Source organism: Chelonus insularis, unplaced genomic scaffold, assembly GCF_013357705.1.
Source record: "Chelonus insularis isolate UGA/USDA-ARS -01 unplaced genomic scaffold, ASM1335770v1 contig_23_pilon, whole genome shotgun sequence".
In the NCBI taxonomy this organism is placed as follows: Eukaryota; Metazoa; Arthropoda; class Insecta; order Hymenoptera; family Braconidae; genus Chelonus; species Chelonus insularis.
The window spans coordinates 1168291-1190996 of NW_023276443.1; the positions used below are offsets into that span (position 1 = coordinate 1168291).

At 28.8% G+C, this 22706-nt stretch overlaps 2 protein-coding genes across 3 annotated transcripts; both read right to left on the bottom strand.

Moving 5' to 3' along the window:
* Positions 1–4145: 4145 nt before the first annotated feature.
* LOC118064546 (uncharacterized) lies at positions 4146–4949 on the bottom strand. The gene has a single exon (XM_035079231.1). The coding sequence runs from the start codon at positions 4880–4882 to the stop codon at positions 4490–4492; it is 393 nt and encodes a 130-aa protein (XP_034935122.1). The 5' UTR covers positions 4883–4949; the 3' UTR covers positions 4146–4489.
* A 6331-nt stretch (positions 4950–11280) lies between these two features.
* Positions 11281–22004, bottom strand: LOC118064544 (uncharacterized). Of its 2 annotated transcripts, none has more exons than XM_035079228.1 (4): positions 21864–22004; positions 21512–21756; positions 15619–15914; positions 11281–11893 (listed from the first exon to the last, which is right to left on the bottom strand). In XM_035079228.1, exons 2-4 carry the CDS (start codon positions 21668–21670, stop codon positions 11737–11739), a joined length of 612 nt encoding a protein of 203 aa, XP_034935119.1. In that variant the 5' UTR covers positions 21671–21756; positions 21864–22004; the 3' UTR covers positions 11281–11736. The 2 variants fall into 2 exon arrangements, with proteins under 2 accessions (XP_034935119.1, XP_034935120.1); XM_035079229.1 differs by lacking the exon at positions 11281–11893 and adding an exon at positions 15438–15496.
* Between the last annotated feature and the right edge of the window lie 702 nt (positions 22005–22706).

Here is a 22706-nt window from a genome sequence, read left to right on the forward strand (position 1 = left end):
TATTAATCATGAAGAAAATTGAATATTACGAAGGTAGACATAATTTCAAACAGCTATGGCATTTTCAATTATTGGGGGAAAACAGTTTAAATTACTGATGACAAACCAAAATTCACTGTTGAACATTTTTTACTTACGGTTAGTACAAGAATCCTTTTCATGTACAATGCAAGTTTTTTTAGTGTTTTATAATATTAGCCGGTAGTCTGTATAATCGTCTTAGTTTTTAATAAATATTAGTTGTACCATATTTGTCACTGAAATAACAGAGAGTGACTCAATGGAGGATCTTCTGAACACAGTCCATTCGTGCTAACATTCAAAAAACCAGAACAATTACTTAATGTTAAAAAATAACAGATTTTAATTCACTTAAATGAAAGTAAAAAAAAATATTTGTCACTGGATGCATTGTAAGGTTGTATAGTCTAATAAACATCACAACAAAATTGGTTATTTTACGTAAGCTTTTTATTTAAAATTGCAGTTGTTAAATGTAAATTACAGTTTATTTTCTTGCTTCGGTTTGTGGTGGTGGAGCTTCTGAAAATGTTCTTCTAGAAATTTCTTCAATAGCTGTAGAAGCCTCTCACATCATTGTTTTCATTCCTGATAACATCATATTCATTCCTTCAGAGGCCATCCCTGCTACTTGGTTCGAAATATTTTCAGTTATTTTTTCTATCTTTGGTTTAGTTTCTTTAACCATACTAATGGCTTGTTGCAAGAAATTCAATGGCATTTGTTCAATATCTCTTTTAGATCTAATAGATGGTCCTGAATGCATTTTATCATATTCAGGTTCCAAATTTCCGACAAGTTTATCATTATCTTCTAAACTTTCCAAAGTCACAGCAATATCCAGAAAATTAAATAACAAAATTGCCAAAATTGCAAAAGTGATTCTCATTGTTGTTGGATCAAAAGAAATACTTTTTTTACAACTGAACTCGAGTGTTGGTTAAATTTTTCGTTGGCACGTTCTTTTATAAATGCCTGATTTATACGAATTCTTTTCGTGATTGTCGTGAAATAAGTGTTGGAAAATATCATGTTATGACAAAAACAATTATTTTTTTATTTTGGAAAATAAAATATTTTATTACTCAACAGCTGTATGACTTCGTGATCCATGTAACTTAATAGCTTTCATAATTTATCAAAATCAAAAATAAAATCTGTTGGAGTATGAACAAACTCTCCATTACTTTATTTTATATAATGATTAGGTTATTTGTTTTTTTCTTTATGTGTGAACGATATAGCACATGTTTACGTTAATAATAAATATGCGTCTTAGGCTAAGTTTTATTATTCTTCCTAGAATAAGTATATTGTTTATTTAATAGCATTGAAGCCTAGTCTGGACTTGATGATTATTATGTAGTCTAAGCATTACTAGTTTTTAGTTTACCAGAGCCTTTCGTATTGTGAGGACATACTTTTAAATCTTCATAATAAATAGAAATAAATGATTATTCGATTTGTTTAATTTATTATAAATCTAATTCCTGCTTCAAGAATCTCCAATGTAATCATTCAAGATAATTTTATGTGTCATTTTTATATGTCCATTCCAATTGGGTGTTCAAACACCTAATTAACTTAACTTGAGTTAGAACACCAAGAATGGGTAGGAATGAAAAACCATGGAATGCTAAATAAAGGAATATTTTATTCGAAAAGTATGCTGTTACAGTGAAATATCTTAAGGATATCAAAACTTTCACTATCATATCCCTTTGTAGAGTTCATCGCACACTGCCCTCTGTCCCTTCCATCTCCCATTCTCTCACTCTATAATGTTAACTAAAATTAATACGTACTTATTCAAAATAGAATGTGTTGGGAAATAGGTTACTAAAAATATTTAGAATGTTGATATTTCAATTGATAAAATGTCTTTATTTTAATTAGGACTATAGGAAGGTAATCATCCAAGAGTTTCCTTATGATGTTCTCTTCACGAGAATCTACAAAAGACTAACTCAAAAATTATCCTAAAGTACTTATCCTAACTATATAACTAAAAATATGAAGTGTGGCCCACAGATGTCTACCAGGACTAAAATTTGTTTATTTTCCTAAACAGTTTTTATGGATACTGGGATTTTCTCTGGGATTTTATTATCCTTTACTTAGGTTTGCTTTTTTTCTTTAACTACCAACATCCTTAGACCACTCATCATACTTTCAATAGAATAATTTTTGATGATATTTAACCAATATTTCAACAGAATGAACAAAATCACACGCATTCTATTCATTCTATCTGCTCTCATTCTTACTAACGATAACTTTATTTGAAATAAAATGAACAAGTAGTGTTGGAAAACCTAATTATTTACCAATATTATTAACAAAACTAACTAATTATACAAAAAGAATTTACCTACAATTAAAATAAAATTGTTAAACTTTCTCATTCTTACTAAAAATTCTCTCAATTTCTAACTTTATGACTTTTTCAAAGAAATGCAATAAAACTAAGGTCACTGACTTAACGCCCAAATTTCCCAACTTTCCACGTTGGTACCTTTGCCCTACCATCAACCATAGTACCTAATGCACACCATGCACTAATATAAATATGATCATCATTCCTCACTAGTTAGATCACTTACCCATTCGATTAACATTGTAGTCACATTTTAAACACTTCCAAGTGCATGCAAAGTGACTACAATGTTAATTAAATGGGTAACATCATTTTAAAATACTTCAAGTGCACTAAAATAAAATACTACGATTTGCAGTGTTAGTATAGGTAAATAGATCAGCATTGCTAACAAAAAATTCCGTCATAAGCTAATCATTACACAGATGGAGATATATGATTATTTTACAACATATACAATAACTTCTATAACGGTTTTTTCCACAACTCTTTTGGAACTCTTTCAGCTTTTTTTCTACGTAAAACGATAATCGACATGAGTAAGTGATTCACAGCCCAAAGGAAGTGACAAATAACAAATGGCATGAATAGATAAATCCTCGCTTTTATAAACAATTCAGTGCCAATAGATTGTTATCATCTTGAACATGAAATTTGGCACAATTCTAGGACAACCTTTACCCATATGTCTCCAATCCTCCTTCACTTTAGCTTCTGGCATTAAAGATATCGAGTGCACTACCATCACCGGATGCACCCACCAACGATTGGCGGTGAATAACAAACATCTCCATTTATTTCCAACATGTTCAGCTCTACTTTCTACCAATTTATAGAAAAGGGAGAGCAACTTATATTTGTTTAACATGAATCATACTTTTGATGTCTTCTTTCAGATGGTCAAATGCGTAACAGCCATTCAGTGAAAAAGCGTTTTCATTGACCCCACGTCCATCCTTTGTCCTCTAATTTCATCACATTTTCTGAAAAACCATTAATAAATGTCAGCCTTATCAGATAAATTCTTATCTGTCAGGTCCATAGTATTTTCCTTTCTACTTCATGAGGTTTCCTTACTCTGCTTGCAGTTTAACATTGCATTGATCCACGCTGCATTAAGTTGTCCTTAACAGAGGACAATTTTCGGCCATGTTGATTCATTACTTCTAGAAAATGGTTTTTCGATGCCATAAAAGATACATCAACTGGACAATAAAAATATCGTCACGTGGAAACCTACAATCAAACATACAGAAATGTTTATGAGGTCACATCTGTATATTTTATAGCAAACGAATGAAATCAATTGATACTGATCAAACTTACAATTTAAAAGTGATCTGGGAGACTGATGATAAAATAACTTATACCAAAATTATCAATAGATAATTACTGGTGTAAAATTAAACGAGTTATTAAACTTCTATCCTAGATGTAGATTACAAATGAATGAAGTTAAAAAAATAAAATATGCCAAAAGTTCATTAGGTCAATTATTGAGAGATTGCTAGACAATAAAATTTCAAAAATTTTAAAATAAAAAAATCATAAATAGAAATTTGATTTGACACTGATAATGCAACATCCTTCTTCCATTATCTTCGAAACCTATCGAACAATACAAATAATTTTTAGTACACCCATTAAACTTGCAAAACGTAAATTAAGCTTTAAAAATATTGTTCAAGGTGGTTTTTTATGAGTTTCAGATAGAAATAAACTACAATAGTTTTATTATAGCCACACATTTCAATCTACTTTTAATACATATTTTATCTGTTGTTAACTTAAAAATAATCATTTTTTAACCATCAATAGAAATTTTTTTTCATTAACAAAGTTTTAGATTTATAAACTTCAAGGAAAATCAGTGTAACATTCAAAAAGAAACTTAAAAGTAAAACTAGAGTTGTAAATTGTAATAAAATCAGTTGTGAATTTCTTTATGTATCATTTAGGTTCTAGGAATGATGGAAAGTATAATCAGAACATTGTTTAAAAAACTTCAACTGTCCAATGAAAATCACACAGAAATAAATTGGAGCGTAATTGGTAACTTCACTTATAGAGACATTAAATGTAAATGATAATTTATTTTCTTTTTTGTGCTGCTTCTGCTGATGGATTTGGAAAAATTATATCTTTTATCATTTCGGGACTTTTTTGAAATATCGTGTTCGCTTCTTGAAGTACTTCAGATAATTTCCCCGTCAATTGTGTACCATATTTGGCAGTATTCTCAAGTCCATTGATCCCACCATCTGCAATGTTTTTTGCTGCATTGGTCACCTTTTTGGCCAATCCAAAAAATCCTGCTAGAATAGCCTTTATTGGATCATTGTCTTTGTCAGATCCAACAGATGGTCCTGAGCCCATTTGATTGTTTCCAGAAATTTCATTAGAATCTTCTAAGCCTTCTGAGGTCACAACAATATTCGAAAACTTCAATGACGAAATTGCCAAAATTATAAGAATCACTTTCATTATTGTTGGATCAAAAGTAATACTTTCTTCACAACTGAACTAAAGTGTTGATTGAATTTTTCATTGGGAGGTTCTTTTATAGATAGCTAATTTACACAAATTCTTTTTATGGTCGTCATGAAATAAGTGTCGGAAAATATCAAGTTATGATAAGAATAAATATTCTTTTTTGTAGAAAATAAAATATTTTATTACTCAACAGTTATACCACTTCGTGATCTACGTAACTTTATAGCTTACGTCATTAATTAAAATCAAAAGTAAAATTGCTCGAGGTAATTTCATGTGATATTATTTTTTATCTATTCCTTGCGATAAGTCAGAAGCTGCTACAAGAAAAATGGAAGAGAATAAAAATGTGAACTCAAATAAAACACAAATGATCATCAATAAAGTTTTTTGTAGAAAGATCATCTTAATGTTTGAGATAAAATATTCAGGGGTCCAATAAGACTCGTAGGATATCTTTGTTGATATTAATAAATAATGGAGTGTCACACCCAACTGATTTGCTATGATCTCAACGAAAACAAATCCCAATTTTCTACCAGTAAATTTGACTAATCTGACTAGATCTTTTGGTTGAACATGTCTATATGTGAGATCTATTTCGATAAAGAATTGATGAGTCTAATATAAGTTGAGTAAAATCTTTACTGAAGTGTGAATAAGAATATAAATGAAAAAGCTGAAAGCTTTAGAGCATTCATAACTATATCCAACTACAAGTTTAAACAAAAAAATGTCACTTGAGTCAATGATCAAATTAGGTAACTTTTACAAGCTGTAAAGCAGAAATAAGGGCAACTTTACGAAGTTGAATAAAATTTACTTCAATTCTAGTTTTATCTTCGAAAATTTCAATACATTTATTTCCAAGTGAAGTCACTCAGGTCAGAGGGTGAAGTTATTCATGGAAATTTTCTTCTATCAGTTGTCTTTATCTTAATTGATCTTTACATTGTATTCTATTTTTCACACAACTAATTCTAAGAATTACTTCCAATTTTTTTATTCACATTTTAGTTGAGATGTTTTCTATTATTTCACGATTTGTAAAAGAAGGAAAAAAATTTTTTTAGAATTCCACAAACTTAGCATATAATGGCTTTGTAAATTTTACAGTTAAATATCAGATATTTTTTGTAATGATTTTAATAGTATTTGTTTGCATTCCTGAATCAAAATATAACCCCTTTTTACCCTGAGGCAATCCTTTCTTAAAGTTTAACTTCCAGAGTCAAAATATACGGCCTATTTTTATGCTAAGACTATCCTTTCTCAAGGTTTAATTTAAGATGAACAAATCCTAATTAAAGTCGGAATACGCAACAAATCAGTGTTTCCGTAGAACGAAAATTTTTCAATTTTATTCTAAACTCATACTAATTTTATCCTATCGTCATCCTAATTTTATTTTTCTTTTGTCTTAGCTCCATCATACTTTTCCTGGTTTCAATCTAATTTTATTTGAGATTCGAGTAATTTTATTTTAATAAAAACATTATTATTCATAATTATTTATTTCATTTCAATTCTAATTGGGCTGTACATCAGCATTGACATCATATGTATTATTAAAACAAGTATGACTGTAATGGGAGTTATTATAATATTGACCATGTTCATATTTAAAAGAGCAGTTTCATTTAATTCATTATTAGGTTGTAATAAATAATTTAAAACAATTCAATTTGTAATAAATATAATTTTTGGAAAATTAATCCATTATGTGAATCGTGACCTTATTTCAACTATGTCCATAAATACTTCTGGATATAAGCAAATCAGTTTACTTATCAATTACAAAAATATTATATTTATACCTTTTTTATCAGAGTACATTTTTAAAAACAGTAAAATGTATTAATAACAAATAAGAAATACATCTATTGGTAAGCCAAATAAATTTCTGCTCGATAAGGAAAACTTATCAACAACTCCATTTTAAAATAAACTTTGATGATTATTTAAATATAAATATTATCCTTCGTATACACTTCAAAGCTTTAATAGAAAGTTTATTAACTGCAAACTTGTAAGATTGCAAACTTAAAGAGTTTGAGATACCTGGAGCTTGATATTTCTCAATAACTTGCAGTGTTTGTAAAGCTATCGTTGATATAACCATGAAGTAGAGTGTCTTGTCAGCAAGTTAGAAATCAATATGTAACAGAGAGAATATAATAAAAGCATTGAAGAAAAAGGCTGCAGTATTCCAATTGGAACATGAGAACTTTTTGTTCTCACTCTTGCTTCCTTCAGTACGGTATTCTCTATTCGATTAGTTGGAATATTCATTAAACTCACTGCACTTGAATCGGAGAAATTCCGGAAGATTTACTTTTATTTTCCAGTGAGAGCTCAAGTTACCGTAAACGTTGAAATTACAAAAATGTTGATAAAAAAATGAAATATATAAGAAGGAGATAGTTATGATGATACAGATATGAACAATTTCAATTTATTTATCAACAAGTAGATGTGCTCTCATTCAATAGAAGTTTTATTCAACAATTTTCATTTCATTTACAACACCTGAATTTTTCGACCAGAATTTGAAACTCAATGATGATCCACAAGCCAGCCATAAGAACTGTTTGTAATTTTCAACTTCTGAGTATGAAGTTATTGTAATAGTGTCAATTTTTAGAATTCGTAATTTTATCATATTTGTAGGATGAGATAAAATGGTAAGGTTTAATTAGTTTTTATTTTAGATATGAAGTTACAATGTTAACTTAGGACAACTTAAGACATATTAGTCGCAAGCCCTCCGACTTAAGACTAACTGCCCGGCTCCTTTTCCCGTTCTCATCCCTTCTGCGAAGGCGAGACTTGACCTCCCACTCCTTAGGTCACGTCAGTCCCAAGTCTGGAGATCTTGTGTTGGGACTTTTCCCTTTTTATTAGGGGAAAGTCCCTGGGCTTAACCGTAAAACTTAATGGCTACGGAAAAACTTAAATTCTAGTAAATAAAACTAATGACGGGTTTTTCCCCGATCCTACATATTTTTACGTTTTGAGACATTTGAAAGCATATTAGAAGGTTTAAAAATATATTTATGTACGTATGTCAGATTTTTTTTCGTTTTCGATATCTCGAGAACTATTGGAGATATCGACTCCGAACTAATTTCATTTTGGAGATAATACATTGAAAAAGATCTGAAAGAAGTTTAAACAAATTCGGTCCAGCCATTTTTTTTTATAACAAAAAGAGTGCAAAATAAGTGGAGTAAAGAAGATATTTGAAATAGATTCTACTTATTAGATGATAAAGATTGTTGACAACTGAGGTCAATAAAAAATGGTTGTTAATAACTTCATATGTCTCTAAACAATTATGTATTATTTATAACAAATTCGATTTGTTATAAACAATTAAAAATGGTTTGAATTTATTGAATGATCATTACTGTGATTATATTCGATAAATATCAATAAAATATTGTTATAAATAACTTGATGTGATTAAACAATTGTGTAATGTTTATAGCAATGGTAATTCTTTATAAACAAAAAAAAATAATAGATGACAAAATTACGGATTGTAATTTTTTGTAATTAATGAGAAGTTTATTGTCAGGGCACAGACTAAGCCCAGACTCATTTTTTAAATAATATGTCAACTCGATAATTTGAGTTTTTTCGTAATCTTTTACTTCCAAGTGGAAAATTATAGTAATGGGTCCGATTTTGCGAATCCCAAAATTTGACATATCTTCACGTTTTCCAGTGAACGTCTGTGTGTGTGTATGTTCGTATGTACGTTCGGAATTATTTTATCTTGAGAACAAAAAATGATATCGACGTGGGACCAATTTCATTCGACACATACTGACGCAACTTAGAACTGATTAGGTTTTCTGCAAAATCAGCCGAGCCATTATAGTGTGACTATACTAGATTACGTTGGATACTTCTTTCTCTGTCCTCTTCATATCTTCTTCACAAGCAATGATAGTGGGGGCCTCATTCTCGTTCGTTGTAAAAAGAAGTTAAGGGAAGTGGAAAAGAGCAGAGGTTCAACGGTATTCAATGGCATTGAGCTTCTAGAAGTCATACTTCCCTGATACTCAAGTTGTTGATAAATACTACCTCCATTAGTCTTATTTCTAGGCTCTTCCAGAAGACATAACTTCTAGGGATCCTATGGTTAGCTTCATTAAAAAAATTCAAGCTCTAGGAGTTAGAAACAACCAGATGTACAACCAGAGAAGTGCTATTTTGCATTTCTTATTCAAGTTGCTAACTCAGCTTTTACACGCCCATAAGTACTCAGCTATTCTTTATCTATCTTTGTTCTCTTAGGGTAAGAATGGTCGAAGGTTAACAAATAACTTGCATAAAAAATGTTAAACAATGCTAAAATACCATCAGAATTACATCAAGGGTTATCAGGATATAAATGATTGCAGTATTAAATTTCAAACTTTGATTACGAATAACTTTTTTTTATTGTATTTTCATTTAGGTGAACTATAATCTGTTATTTTTTAACATTTAGTAGTTGTTCTGGGTTTTTTTAACGGTAGCATGAATGGACTGTGTTCAGAAGATCCTCCAATGAGTCACTCTCTGTTATTTACGAATAAAATGAAAATTTTTTTATTGTCAAAATTCAAACAGTTTAATTCAAGCTTCATAAGATAAACTCTTCAAAAAATACCTTGTTTTAAATCATTACATTTCTGATAAAAGTCTTTCTAAATTACAAACATTCTTAATATAGTTTATAGTTTCTGTTTAATAATTTTTTATTTGAAAAGTTTATCAAAATACGTATGTTCAATTCGATTATTTAATTTCTTTTAGCCTACAAAGCATCTCGAGCGGACAAATATAGATATATAAAAGTACATGGACCTTTGCGCACTAGTTTCAGGCAAATAAATGCATGAATTAAAAAAAGACATACAAGAAAAGATTTGCGCAACAACGATCTATAGAATGAAACGAGATGAGGACGATTGGTTGAAGAATAAGATAACTATCCGAAATTAAAAGTCTAACATGATTTGACAAATTTTGGTCGGCCATACATAAACAAGTAAGAGTTAAAAATATGAAAAGTAGGAAACAATCTGTCAAATCGCTTTAAACATTTAATTTCGAATATTTATCTTATTCTTTAACCAATCGTCCTTATCTTGTTTCATTCCATAGATTGTTATTGCGCAAATCTTTTCTTGTAGGTATTTTCTTAATTCATGCATTTATTTGCCTAAAACTAGTGCGCAAAGGTCCATATACTTCTATATATCTATATTTGTCCGCTCGAGGCGCCATAAAAACATGATTTTTTTTATTCAGAGGAAATAATTTATATGATTCAGAATAAGAGGGACGTTGAAGGGAAAATAATAAAAAAAATCGAAGTACATATTTTCATATATTTTTATTGAAAAAACCTTTGACAAAAACGATTTTTCTTTTTTGAGAAAAAATTATATAATTCAAACACATAAGTAAAAACTATAAACGTAATCAGAAAAAATAAATATTTATCGATATAATATATTTTACGTACGAAGAAAAGTCCGATCAATTTAATTTTAATCACAAACAGAATTTTTCAACATACAGTAGTTAGCACCAACGACGCTCCTGTATTCGAAAATAACAATTTTATTCGCGTGCTTCATTAACACCCTTTTTTTTTTGTACACTTGAAAATAATATAACAAGACATCATTCACTATACCGCCAAGTCTGGAGATTAGTAATTATGAATGTGTAACAGAGGCATAAAGTTAATGTTCCATTTTTGATACGCTATGCATTTAAGGGTTAAAACTTTTAAATAATTTATTGATATTACTAATAAAGGATGTGTCTCTATAGACATAGTCAAATCCTAAAGTGCATCTACAAAATTCTTCATTAGGTTTTTCTTAAAAATTATGCGTACTTAAAATTCTTTTTTTAAGTTTTAACTAATAATTAATTGGTAATAATTGAAATTGTACTGATTAATAATTATTTATTATAAATAGAAGTTTCCATATGACTATTGTCAGCATCGCATTCAACATGTCGGATCAGCCATTATTCCATTTTGCCAAAGTTTTTATTTAATTTTAGAAAAATAAATCCAGTAACACCTATTTTTTTGCATAAATAAATAGAAAAACGTTTAAAGTTTATCGAAGTATATTTTTTTCCATAAAAATGGATGAAACATAGCAAATTTTGGAATTTTTTTCCAATTTCGCATACTTCCGATAAAAATAACATATAGTTTAATGAGACCATTCAATTTAATTATTTTATAAAATATATCCAGAACTTTAAAAATGTAATTCATAAAAGTGTTATACATCCTTAAATAAAATTCACCCAATTTCTTGAATAAATAAATCCCAACTTTCTGTCCCAAAAGAACTAATTCATAATTACCCTCGACTAAATATTTGACATTAGTAATAATTAATGTATCTTTCTGACATTTTTTAAGACAATATTTGAAATTAAAATTTTTTTTTCATTAAATAAATCTTATTCACACTTGGGGATTTCTAGAGAAGCTTTGGTTGCCAGATAAATGTTGAAAAAAATAGGGCAGTAGTCTTATTTTTTCATAAAATCTTTCATTAATCTAACAAAGGCAGTCGTCTTACCTCAAATCTCATAGCACTGTACTCGGAGAATTCCATGAATCCCAGACTTTCAGGTAAATGAAAATCGCGGGAGGAATGTACCATGCAAAAACGAAGGAGTTAAGACAACGAGGAAAATGGTGAAAAGAGTGCTTGAGGTGAAGGAAAAGAGTGGAAAGTAAAAAAAAAAGAAATATAAGAAAAAAGGGGAAAAAAAATTACAAAGTTTGCTGGCGAAGTAAAGCGAACTTTTCAGAAGAGATCCGTGGTGGAAAATACGTCTAGTGCGCTTCTCTGGCATTCTGGATAAAGGGCGTGGCAGTTTTCACCCACGTGCCTACCTAGCTTTTCTGCAGCATGGTATTCCTGGTCTTCATGCTCGTCGTATGGTTCATTCGTGCTCGAGGGCCTGCAAATTTCACATGCATACCATCAGACTTTGTATATTATGCCATAGGCTACTAAATAGTTTGTCCACAGACTAAGACAGAAGCATCACAGGAATGATAAATATTCAGAAGGAATATTATGTATCAGATAGTTTAAGATAAACAAGACAGCTATTATTGGACCCTATCATTTTACTGAATTTTTTTAAAGTACTTCAAGTAATATAAAACAAACTGCTTTGAAAAAAGTGCAGTATATTGTAAAATAATGATACGATAAAAGATTCAAAAGAGAAGTTTGCAAAAATGGCAGGAACAATTTGATGATAAAGATAGACATCTGATGGGCACTAGTCTCAGTCGTAAACTAATATAAAATAAACAAGTTAAGCGTTGCTAACAACAAATTCTATCCTTTGTCAATCATCATATAGAAGGAGATATAATTGTTGCTTGTTGCTATGTTTTATTTATAACGTTCAAAATTGTAAACGCTTTAAGTGTTTAGTTTCTAAATGCTTTTATTTGCAGAGTAGAACAGTACTTTTTACTAAATCATTCAGCTATTTTTGCTAAAAGAAAACTAATAATTTTTAATTGTTTCCCGAGTCAAAATATACGGCCTATTTTCATCCTATTTTTATCCTGAGACAATCCTTTCTTAAAGTTTAACTTAAGATGAACAAATCCTAATTAAAGTCGGAATACGCAACAAATCAGTGTTTCCGTAGAACGAAAATTTTTCAATTTTATTCTAAACTCATACTAATTTTATTTTTCTTTTCTCTTAGCTCCATCCTACTTTTATTTCATACTTTTCCTGGTTTCCATCTAATTTTATTTGAGATTCGAATAATTTTATTTTAATAAAAACATTATTATTCATAGTTATTTATTTCATTTCAATTCTAATTGGGCTGTCCATCAGCATTGACATCATATGTATTATTAAAACAAGTATGACTGTAATGGGAGTTATTATAATATTGACCATGTTCATATTTGAAAGAGCAGTTTCATTTAATTCATTATTAGGTTGTAATAAATAATTTAAAACAATTCAATTTGTAATAAATATAATTTTTGGAAAATTAATCCATTATGTGAATCGTGACCTTATTTCAACTATGTCCATAAATACTTCTGGATATAAGCAAATCAATTTATGAGGTTGAAATCAGGCTATTCTATCTATATCTTAATTTTTACCAACTTCAGAAGGATAAAAACAATATTAGGAATAGAAGGTTTAAAGTAGGCTTTATCATCCTAATTTTTATCTACTCAAAAAAGAAAAAAGAATAAATTTAGGATGAAAAGGTTGAATCTAAGATAGAAAGGATAGGAATCGTATGAGAAGAGTAAATTTAGGTGTTATATTTTGACTTGGGTTTTACCAGAAAATTTTACTGCAAATTGACTGGTAAAAATTACGATAAAATTTTATATCTTACTTTAATTGAATTAATTAAAATATTTCATTGTCATTATTCAAAATATAATAAAGCGTTTAATAATCACTTGTGAAATATTTTATTAATTTTAATTATAATATTGGAATTATTGGAGACATTAAATCTTAGTACTTGGTAACTTTTAATTATTATAATGACATGAAATTAACATCTTTGATCAACTATCGAGTGAACAAGCAGAGAAGCCAAGGAGTGAGAAACTGATGCTAAACATGAAAATATAGCCAATGATCAAATTATATAATTTACGGAAGTTACATGCTGTCAAGGAGATATAGAGAATTCTCTGGAGATTGCCAGTGAGGCATGGGTGTTATAACGCGACCGTACGCTAGTTCTACGTGCTTGGCGTTGGTTCGACATCGATCCAATGTGGTGGTTTACGCTGGAAACTTTAATTCTAAAGAGCAAGAGAGAAAGATCCTTGTTCAACGCAAATACTTTGTTACTTTCATCAATTCACAGAAACTTTTAAATGAGAAAGTAATTTTATTATTGATCCCGGATATTGGATAGTTTTAGGTCTTTGTCACTGTTGAAAAAATGTAAATGACAATCTTGTTTGCACGAAAACACTTTTTATCATACATTTTTTCGTTAAAAAAAATCCATTGATGCTAAAAAGACCAAATATTGAACAAAAGTAATCAGAAGTGCTTTTGTCAAGAAAAATATTGATAATTTATTCAATTAATTCCAGGAACGAAATTTGGAAAAATTTTGGACCACATCAAATTTATTTCTCCAAAATCCGTGAATATTAATTAATGAAGTTCAGTGAGATTAGAATTGAAATAGAGAAATCGATGAATATGGATAAAAATTTGAGGGATTGTACTTAGAGTCACTGGGAGTGCAATTCTTCCTATGAAGAAAAGTGCTACAACCCTGGGCAAGGGTATAAACAACCCCTAAAAAGTTTGTTTTTCAGTTGTCTCCAAAAATATGCGAAATATGGAAAAATTTTTTAAACAAAAATTGGAGATTTTTTTATTTTACAAAAAAATGGATGTTAATTTCTTACTCCTGTTTTTAATAGTTTGAGAAGAAATCATTCCCAAAAGTAAAAAATAGAAAGGCTACTTTTTTCACCTAATTTCAATATTTTTAAACATTTCGGAAAACAAGTAAGGGAGTACGAGGCAAGACGGATCCATGGGGCAAGATGACTTTTTTAATTTTAAAATGATTTATATTCATCATAATGTATCCTTTCGCTCACTAGAACTTTTTTGATTACATCAGAAAGAGAATAAAAAATAATCATATCTATTTACATTTCCGAAATTTTCTAAACCTGGAGAATTAAAAATATCGCAGAGTATGAAAATAGCTCATAAATTTATGTTTTTTTTTTTTAATTTCATTAATTTTTTTTTCATTGTCTATCGACTCCAACTAAGATACTTATAAGAAATCATGACAATAAATAGAAAAAATTTCAGTTTTCCCTTATTTCTTTTTACTTTTTCTCAATTTTACTCAATAACTTTTCCACTAGAATATTTTTACTCTACTGTATTTGAATATTTATGATTATTCAATCATTGATTTTATTATTTTTTATTTCATTAAATATTGTACTTTTACATTAACTCAGCTATCTTCAAAACATTCTAAAAAATAATAGTTGAGTCCCATAATTACAATCCTGTGTTAATTACCCATTTGACAGAAAATAGTTGAATCCTTTTCGAACTGTCAATAGTAAATCCAACTGTAAATTTTTATGTATTGCAAAAGTGCTGTTTAATAGTTATTACTGATCAGCATTGATGCTATATGCTCATGTTAATAAGTCACAACTCTGCGTTTTGGTTATAAAATTTATTGGCCTGCTTCCTGGTTGAAAGCTGATACAATAATGACACTTATACAATCTTTTTTCTTATTCACTAAAACTCTTTCTTAATATTATTCCTAATTATTATTTATAATTAGCTAAGTGGCTCTCACTATTATGCCTAAAGGGCATTACTAATTTCTAAGATGAGCTAAAAGAGGGTGTTTTTAAACCCTCATGTTGTTTATTGTTTCAACAGATTTTTAGAATAGAAATTCCCGTTTTGAAAAATACGGATGCCATGTTGTTACTATTCCTCATTACCCTACACTCCTCCATAATGTCTATACTTTACTACTCCAATTCTATTGCAAATAATAAGAGATAAATATACCAGTGTAGATGATGAAAACAATAAAGAGAAAAAAGGTGTAAAATACTGAAACAATAATTTCGTTGGATGCATTAAGTAAAAAAAAAGACTTACGTGAGTAAAGTTTGAACAAGTTGACCTAGAAGTCCATGATGGTGATCAAAAGGGGTGAATGTGACCTCACAAATAGCTCTAAGTAAACAGGCCTTCCCACCAAATCCATAGAGACTACCTATTCTTTCCAATACTTTGTAAATACTCCATCGACTTTTTTGTGTTCTCTCAAAAAATACGCCAGGTTCAGTCAAGTCTGTGGAATTTGCAGGAAGGGTGTAAAGCAGTTTGGTAAATGCTCCCACGATCACGCTCTCACGATCCAGCTGCAGGGGCGTGCCTAGACCAAAAATTAGCTGCAGAGAAACAAAATGAAATAAAATTCGTATGGTGAGAATGAATTGACTGTGATAGAAAAAAAATACATGATTCAAAAAAAAAAGTAGAAAATAAAATTATTAATAACTACTGCTGGCAAGAGTTCTTTTGGTGTATATTAAATTATATATCAACGAAATTTGTAGTCAACTGGTGTACCATTCTAGAGATATGATGGATGATGGTCGATAATGGGGAATAACTTCGAGGGTACTTAGTTAACTGGTTTATGGGAGTTTAACAACTTATACTTTTATAACTAAATAAAAATAAAATGATGATGATGATGATGATGAGAGTTGGATAATTGTAAAGAACTTTACTGTACTGGACTATTCAAATATACTAGTATTATAAAGCTTTCATTCTCTTGCTTTTTATATCACGAGTTTAATTCGTTAGTCACCTATGATGTAAAAGCATTGATGAGTGTAGAAACAATTTTTCAATATGTCATCAACTTTAAAAGCTTTAGGAGATTAAAAAAAATATATTCAACTCGATTTAAAAGCATTTTTTATAACCAAATATTTGCTCTAACAATTTACACATTTTTTTTAGAAACATTTTATTCTGAAAATTTTAACTATTGGGAGAGAAAATGTTACAAGAACTTGGTGGAAAAAACATAAATCTGGTAAAAGATCTTTTTTTCTTGTTCCAATGAAATTTTTTTCGCTTGAAAAATTATAATAGTAAAGATTTGTTAATTTGTTGTTACTAATATTCGACCAAAGCATTTATATTGCCTTATGATGTCATACATGTACCTTGATGTTAAGTTGCTGTCTAAGTCTTTAGGATTCTAAGCATATTGAAATAAACCGAAAAGTATTTTCCAGTCAAAAAGTGAAGATTTTTTGTTGAGGTTGTTATCTCCTGAGAGCTCGTATCAAAATTCATTGTGTCCCAGCCAAATAAAATGAATTGCACTGTAAATTTTGGTGTTTTATTTTAAAACATTAAAAGTGTTTTAATATGACGTCACTCATTTGATTAACATTGTCTCGATTTTAGAAACGTTTTAAAATAAAACACTAAAATTTACAGTGTGTATATGAAAAAATATCCAAACTTCTGTGGAATTATATTCAGAAATTATTTATAATACGATATAAGTAATATTCAATAATATCTAGAAAGTATTATTAATAATTTTTTTCTACAATTTGGAATAATTGTTTGGATGGACCTGTACCAATGCATCGACATTACTTATATGTATGTACCACCACATTACTATTCTTCCATTTGTTGTCGGAAAATTGATTTTAATTATTTTTTGTTCAATAACTGAACGTCAAAATTGTGTAAAATTTCACTGAAGCATTAATTACATATTCATTGATTTTATGATTTTTTTTTAAACGTAATCGTAAATTCCGTTTTGGAATATTTATTGAAAAACTATCACGAGTTACCTTCTACCATTATACTGCATGGTAAAATCGTAATCTTTCATTGCAAATATCTTCATTTCTAGACGTCAGATCTTTTTTGTTCAGATGAAAAAAATGTTTATTTTTTGTTATTCTATAAAAATAATGCTGTTTAAATAAAATTTCAAGTAATCGCTCTCGCAGAATAACCACTTTAAGACATTTATACTCTGCTTAATCGATAAAAGAAGCGATTACTCTACTAAACAATACTATATATTTCTTAGAACAAATACTTGGTAATCATTAACTTTCACAGTCACGTGGTTTAGGTAACCATAAAAAATAAAAAAATCGCCCATTTTTTAATTTTTTTTTTTTTAATCATTTGTTTTGACTGTGGATTTATAAAAAAAATAGTAAAAGTGTCTAAATTCATGATTTACAAAAGTTTTACAGCTTCAAATAGTAAAAAAAACGTCTTTTTTTTTAACAATCCTTTATAAATGATCATAAAAGTAATGTTTTATTATTGCAAGGACTCATGCACAACAACTTAATTTAAATTGAACGATTTATTCTTCAACAGAAATAAGTAAACTATTAGTCAGTTTGAATATTATTTCAAAATTGAAACACTTTCAATTAAAACCCAGTAGAAATTTGAGTATAATGAAGTATTTTGATCCAGTGTGTATACATTAATCTCTAAATTGTTAAACAATTTCTATTCAGTTTGCCTACTTGCTATTCAATCAAGTCAACTAATTAGCAAGGAGAATTGTCCGAGTGTTTGAAAATGAAATTAAACCCCTAACACGATAGTACGTGCTAGTGTTTTTAAGCTTGCACTTAACCATGCTCTTTTCATTGTCCTCCCTTTCTACTTTTTGGTCATTTTCTCTTTCTCGAGTATATTAATGGCCTACACTTTGTGAAAATGCAGTCACTGTACGCTCGAAGCATCTGAGTCATTAGTAAAAAAATTAGTACGACGAAGACAAAGGAATAAAGAAGATGATCGCAAAGAGACTATAGAGATACGCTTGATACACGTTCAGTGAGTTTGAAAACACCCATTACCAGTTTCCCTAGAGTCGATCGAGGTTTGCTATTTGCTGTAAAAAAAAAAAGTGTAAGGTAAAAAGAGGATTGTTAATCCTCTTGAAGCCTCCCATGCGAATTACTTGGCCTCCATCCCATGAGATAACGATTTTCCCTAGAATATATATTTGTAACTAATCAACTTCAACGCTTATCCGATAGTTATGCTATCAATCTTAGATATTAATTAGCCAGGTTCAAGCTCTATAATTAATGTAGGGTTATACGTATGCATTAATATATTAGATGCTGTGGAAGGACCACTCATGCCGAGACATTACTAAGACAAAAACATTTGCTATTTTAGTAAATGATCTGCTTTAGTTTGATAACCAAAATAAACGTACTTTATTATGTTTTTGGTAAAGCACGAAATCTTGCTTATTTTAAAAATATCAAAGTCGATGAATGAATGATAACTGCACCAAGTTTTTTATATTTAAAAATGAAAAATCACATTTAACTGCAAATCTTAGTTGTCAAACACGTGTTGTTTTTACACATCTAAGTGTGTTAAAAATGACGTCATCCATTTGATTAACATTGTAGTCATTTCTTACGCGTTTCTAAGTGTGTTAGAACAACACGTGTTTGTATAAAATCAGAAAATCAATAAATATGTAATTATTGGTCAATTATTTTTGTTTTTAAATTTTTCTTCAATTTTTCGATCATTTATGTGTAGTTTTTGAAATTTCTTTGCTTCTTTCACAACGGTTAAAATATACAGGTGTTATAATTAATACGTTCTAAAAAAATCAACAATAACTTTATAAAAAGAAAAAAAAAATAATTATTAACTGTAAATATAATTGATTTTAGTGAAAAAATACTTGGCTTATCATGATTTCAGAATTGTCGTAGTTTTTTTTAATAAAGTGATATAAAAATAGTATTTTATGAAAGGAGATTATCGTCTTCGTCGTTTATATTTAGTGCATAAATTTTTACAGTCCGCAGGGCGGTTTTTGGTGGGATATTTAGTTTGCTACTGAAACTAGAACTGATAAGACATCATTTTCTTTTATTGATTTGTCATTTCTAGTAAGCTTTATAATTATGAACTTTCCAGTGGGAAGTTATTGTAATGGATCCGATTTTATGAATCTTAAGTTTTGACACGTTTTCACATTTCAGATTATGATATCGACAAGGAACCAATTGCATTCGACAGATAATCGTGCAACTTAAAACTGATTAGGTTTTTAGCAAAATCAATCCAACCATTTTCCGTGCGAAATCGAAAAACTAAAAAAAAAAGCAAATTAGGTGAATTTTGCAATTTATAAATAATACTATTGATCTATACAGAATCCTAACATCTTTTGAATAATACTATTATTGCATATCAGCATTATTTACATAAAAAAAAGTGATAATGATATTTTATAAAAAAAGATAGCTTGCAAAACAAAAACAATAATAATTTATAGTTTAAAACTGGTGTCAGCACACTGCAAATCGTAGTGTTTTAATTTAAAGCACTAAAAGTGTTTTTAAATGACGTCACCTATTTGATTAACATTGTAGTCACTTTTTAAATGCTTGGAAGTGTCTAAAAAGTGACTACAATGTTAATCAAATAGGTGACGTCATTTTAAAACACTTTCAAAATTTTGAACTTGCAGTGCATTCTCTAGTAAAAAAATAAATACTGATTCTTGTAAGAATTTTATAAGAGACAAATCTGAAAGTTGCTATATTTGAATCTCATATAAAAATTATAAGAATTATATATAAACAGTAAAAAATCATATAAGAAAATTTTTTTATCTGAATTTTATATGAATAATATAGAATTAATATAAAATTTATTTTATCAAAATCATACATGAATCATATAAAATTCAGATACTAAAAATTTTCATGTATGATTTTCATACTGTTCATATATAATTCCTATACTCTCTAATACTGAATCAGTGAATATTCACTGATATCCAGTGCCAATCCAATCACTGAAAGAATCATTCATTGGATTGACACTAGCAATCAGTAAATATTCACTGATTTGCAGTAGTTTTCACTGATTCAGTTTAAGAGAGTAAGATTCAGTATTTATTCTTCTTCTAGGGTTAAGAGAATAGCATTTGTGACGTCACAATAGTAGAAAATCATTGTTAATGCTAATTAAAGATTGTTAGTAGTAAATGATTGATTATTCTATTATTCTTAATTACTCGATATTGTTAATTACAGTGAAATGACAATAATAATGATAATAATGGTATAAATGATGAATTAAATATATGGAGGAGAAGATAAAATTATGGATCACTATTTGTTTTTACTTAATTGCATTTTATTCTGTTAATTATCATCAATTGTCATTTTTCGAAGTTTTTGTTTATTGCCAAGAAGTTATTTTTCAATTAATTTGAAACCATATTAAAAACTGGACCATAATCCTACCTTCTCTTCTATTAATTTTATTCTTTTCCCTGCAAAGTTAGTCGGGTGAATTAATCATTAGGCCGCTCCAAATGACATTCATTTTGATTTTCTTATGTTTCATTTTACATCTGGTAAATAATCTTAATTAAGTAAATTTTTCTTCAAACAGTACGTCTACTTTAAATATTGAATTAAATGATAATCTCATGAGATTTAAGTTGGATTTAAACAAAAACGTTGTTTTTAATTCTAACATAACTCTAGGATTAATTGGAGTGAACGAGATTTGAAACTAGAAATGAGCATAGGAATGAATAACACAAAACAGTACAGTTGATGAAGATTGTTTGCTAAACTCAAAACAAAGAACTAAAGTTGAAATAGTTTACCCACAGTCGATCATAAGTTCTAAAGTAGGGCACATGAAGCATTTGATTGAGATTGATAATCAATCCTGTTAAAACATTCAAGATACTTTATACAATGTTTCAATAAATCTATCACAATATAATCCAAATTTTTTACAGTAAGTGGTTTATAATCGATTGATGATAATGGAATGCATCATAAGTCCATTATAAGATCAATATTTATCACTAGCTCATGTAATGTTATGAATTTTCTATTGAATTTTAAGGCATAATGGATACCAAGCATCAACAACGTGTAAGATCCTAAATACTCTTAAGAATACTTACAAGTAGTTGCGAAGCTCCATGATAAACTAAAGTTCTCCTTGCTCGTGACAAAAGTTTCGTCCTTTCCGAGTCACTTCCGACATTGTCACCATCATATCCCAAAGTTTTATGAAGACTGTAGCTAAGAAATACTAACAAAATTGTCCTAAATACTTTCATACCTTTTCCTGATTTTTATTTATCACTTTTCTTCACTTTTTATTGTTATTGTTTATAACAACTCAAGTAAGACGACATTTCTTCATCTGAAAAAATTATTAAAGTCTATAAAAACATCTTTTTATGTAAATAAGCTGATTTGTGGATGTTAAATTTATTGCTGAAATTATTTATCAACCAAAAGTCTACTTACCGTTAAGTACAGAAAAAAAATAGTAGAATCCTGATGAGGCTGTGGAGCAGTAAAGCGAAAGAATTATAAACCCCGCAGAGTGATGCTTGTAAATCAAGGCCTTGCTCGTCGTCAGGGCAAATTGAATTATTTCAGTCCGTTAGTTCCTTCACGTCTCTTCTTCATGAACAAACGATGAGAAGTAGCGCGTCAACGAGGTAGGAATACATGTTCTCCTTTCCTGGGAACTCGATTAACGACGAAACGAACTGAATACTTTGTCAAACTATTCTTATATCAATATTAGTAATAGTAATTATTATTATTATCTTTATTAAAAGAATGACAATTATCATTTCATGATGTAAAATTAAAATCTGGTCTCTTTATAGACCAGACTCTTAAAGATTTATATACAGAGAAAAGTGCAGTATATGAATGAACATCGATGCAAGAAACTGTAAATATATTTAAGTATTCTTACAATTCAATAATTGTACCACGATTATCCAAAAATTATTTATAAATTCACTAAGATGATTTATTCCTAAATGGATTTACAAAAATTGGATGAAAAATTTTTAAAAATGTCATTGCATCATTACATGATATCATTCCTGTCTATCGGAGCTAAAAAAATATTTGAATATATTTTTAAAAATAATTTTTATTCAATCCGATATGATAAGTAGTATACTCTTATGATTCATTATTTGTCGTGACGATTAACATCACATATGAATGAAAATTGAATTACCTAAGATGTTCACAGCTTTTGATCATACAAGAAAGTATATAATTTTTACATAATTTTCGTCATATTTAAAACATATTATTGTTGAGACATTTTGAGCTCATATTTAA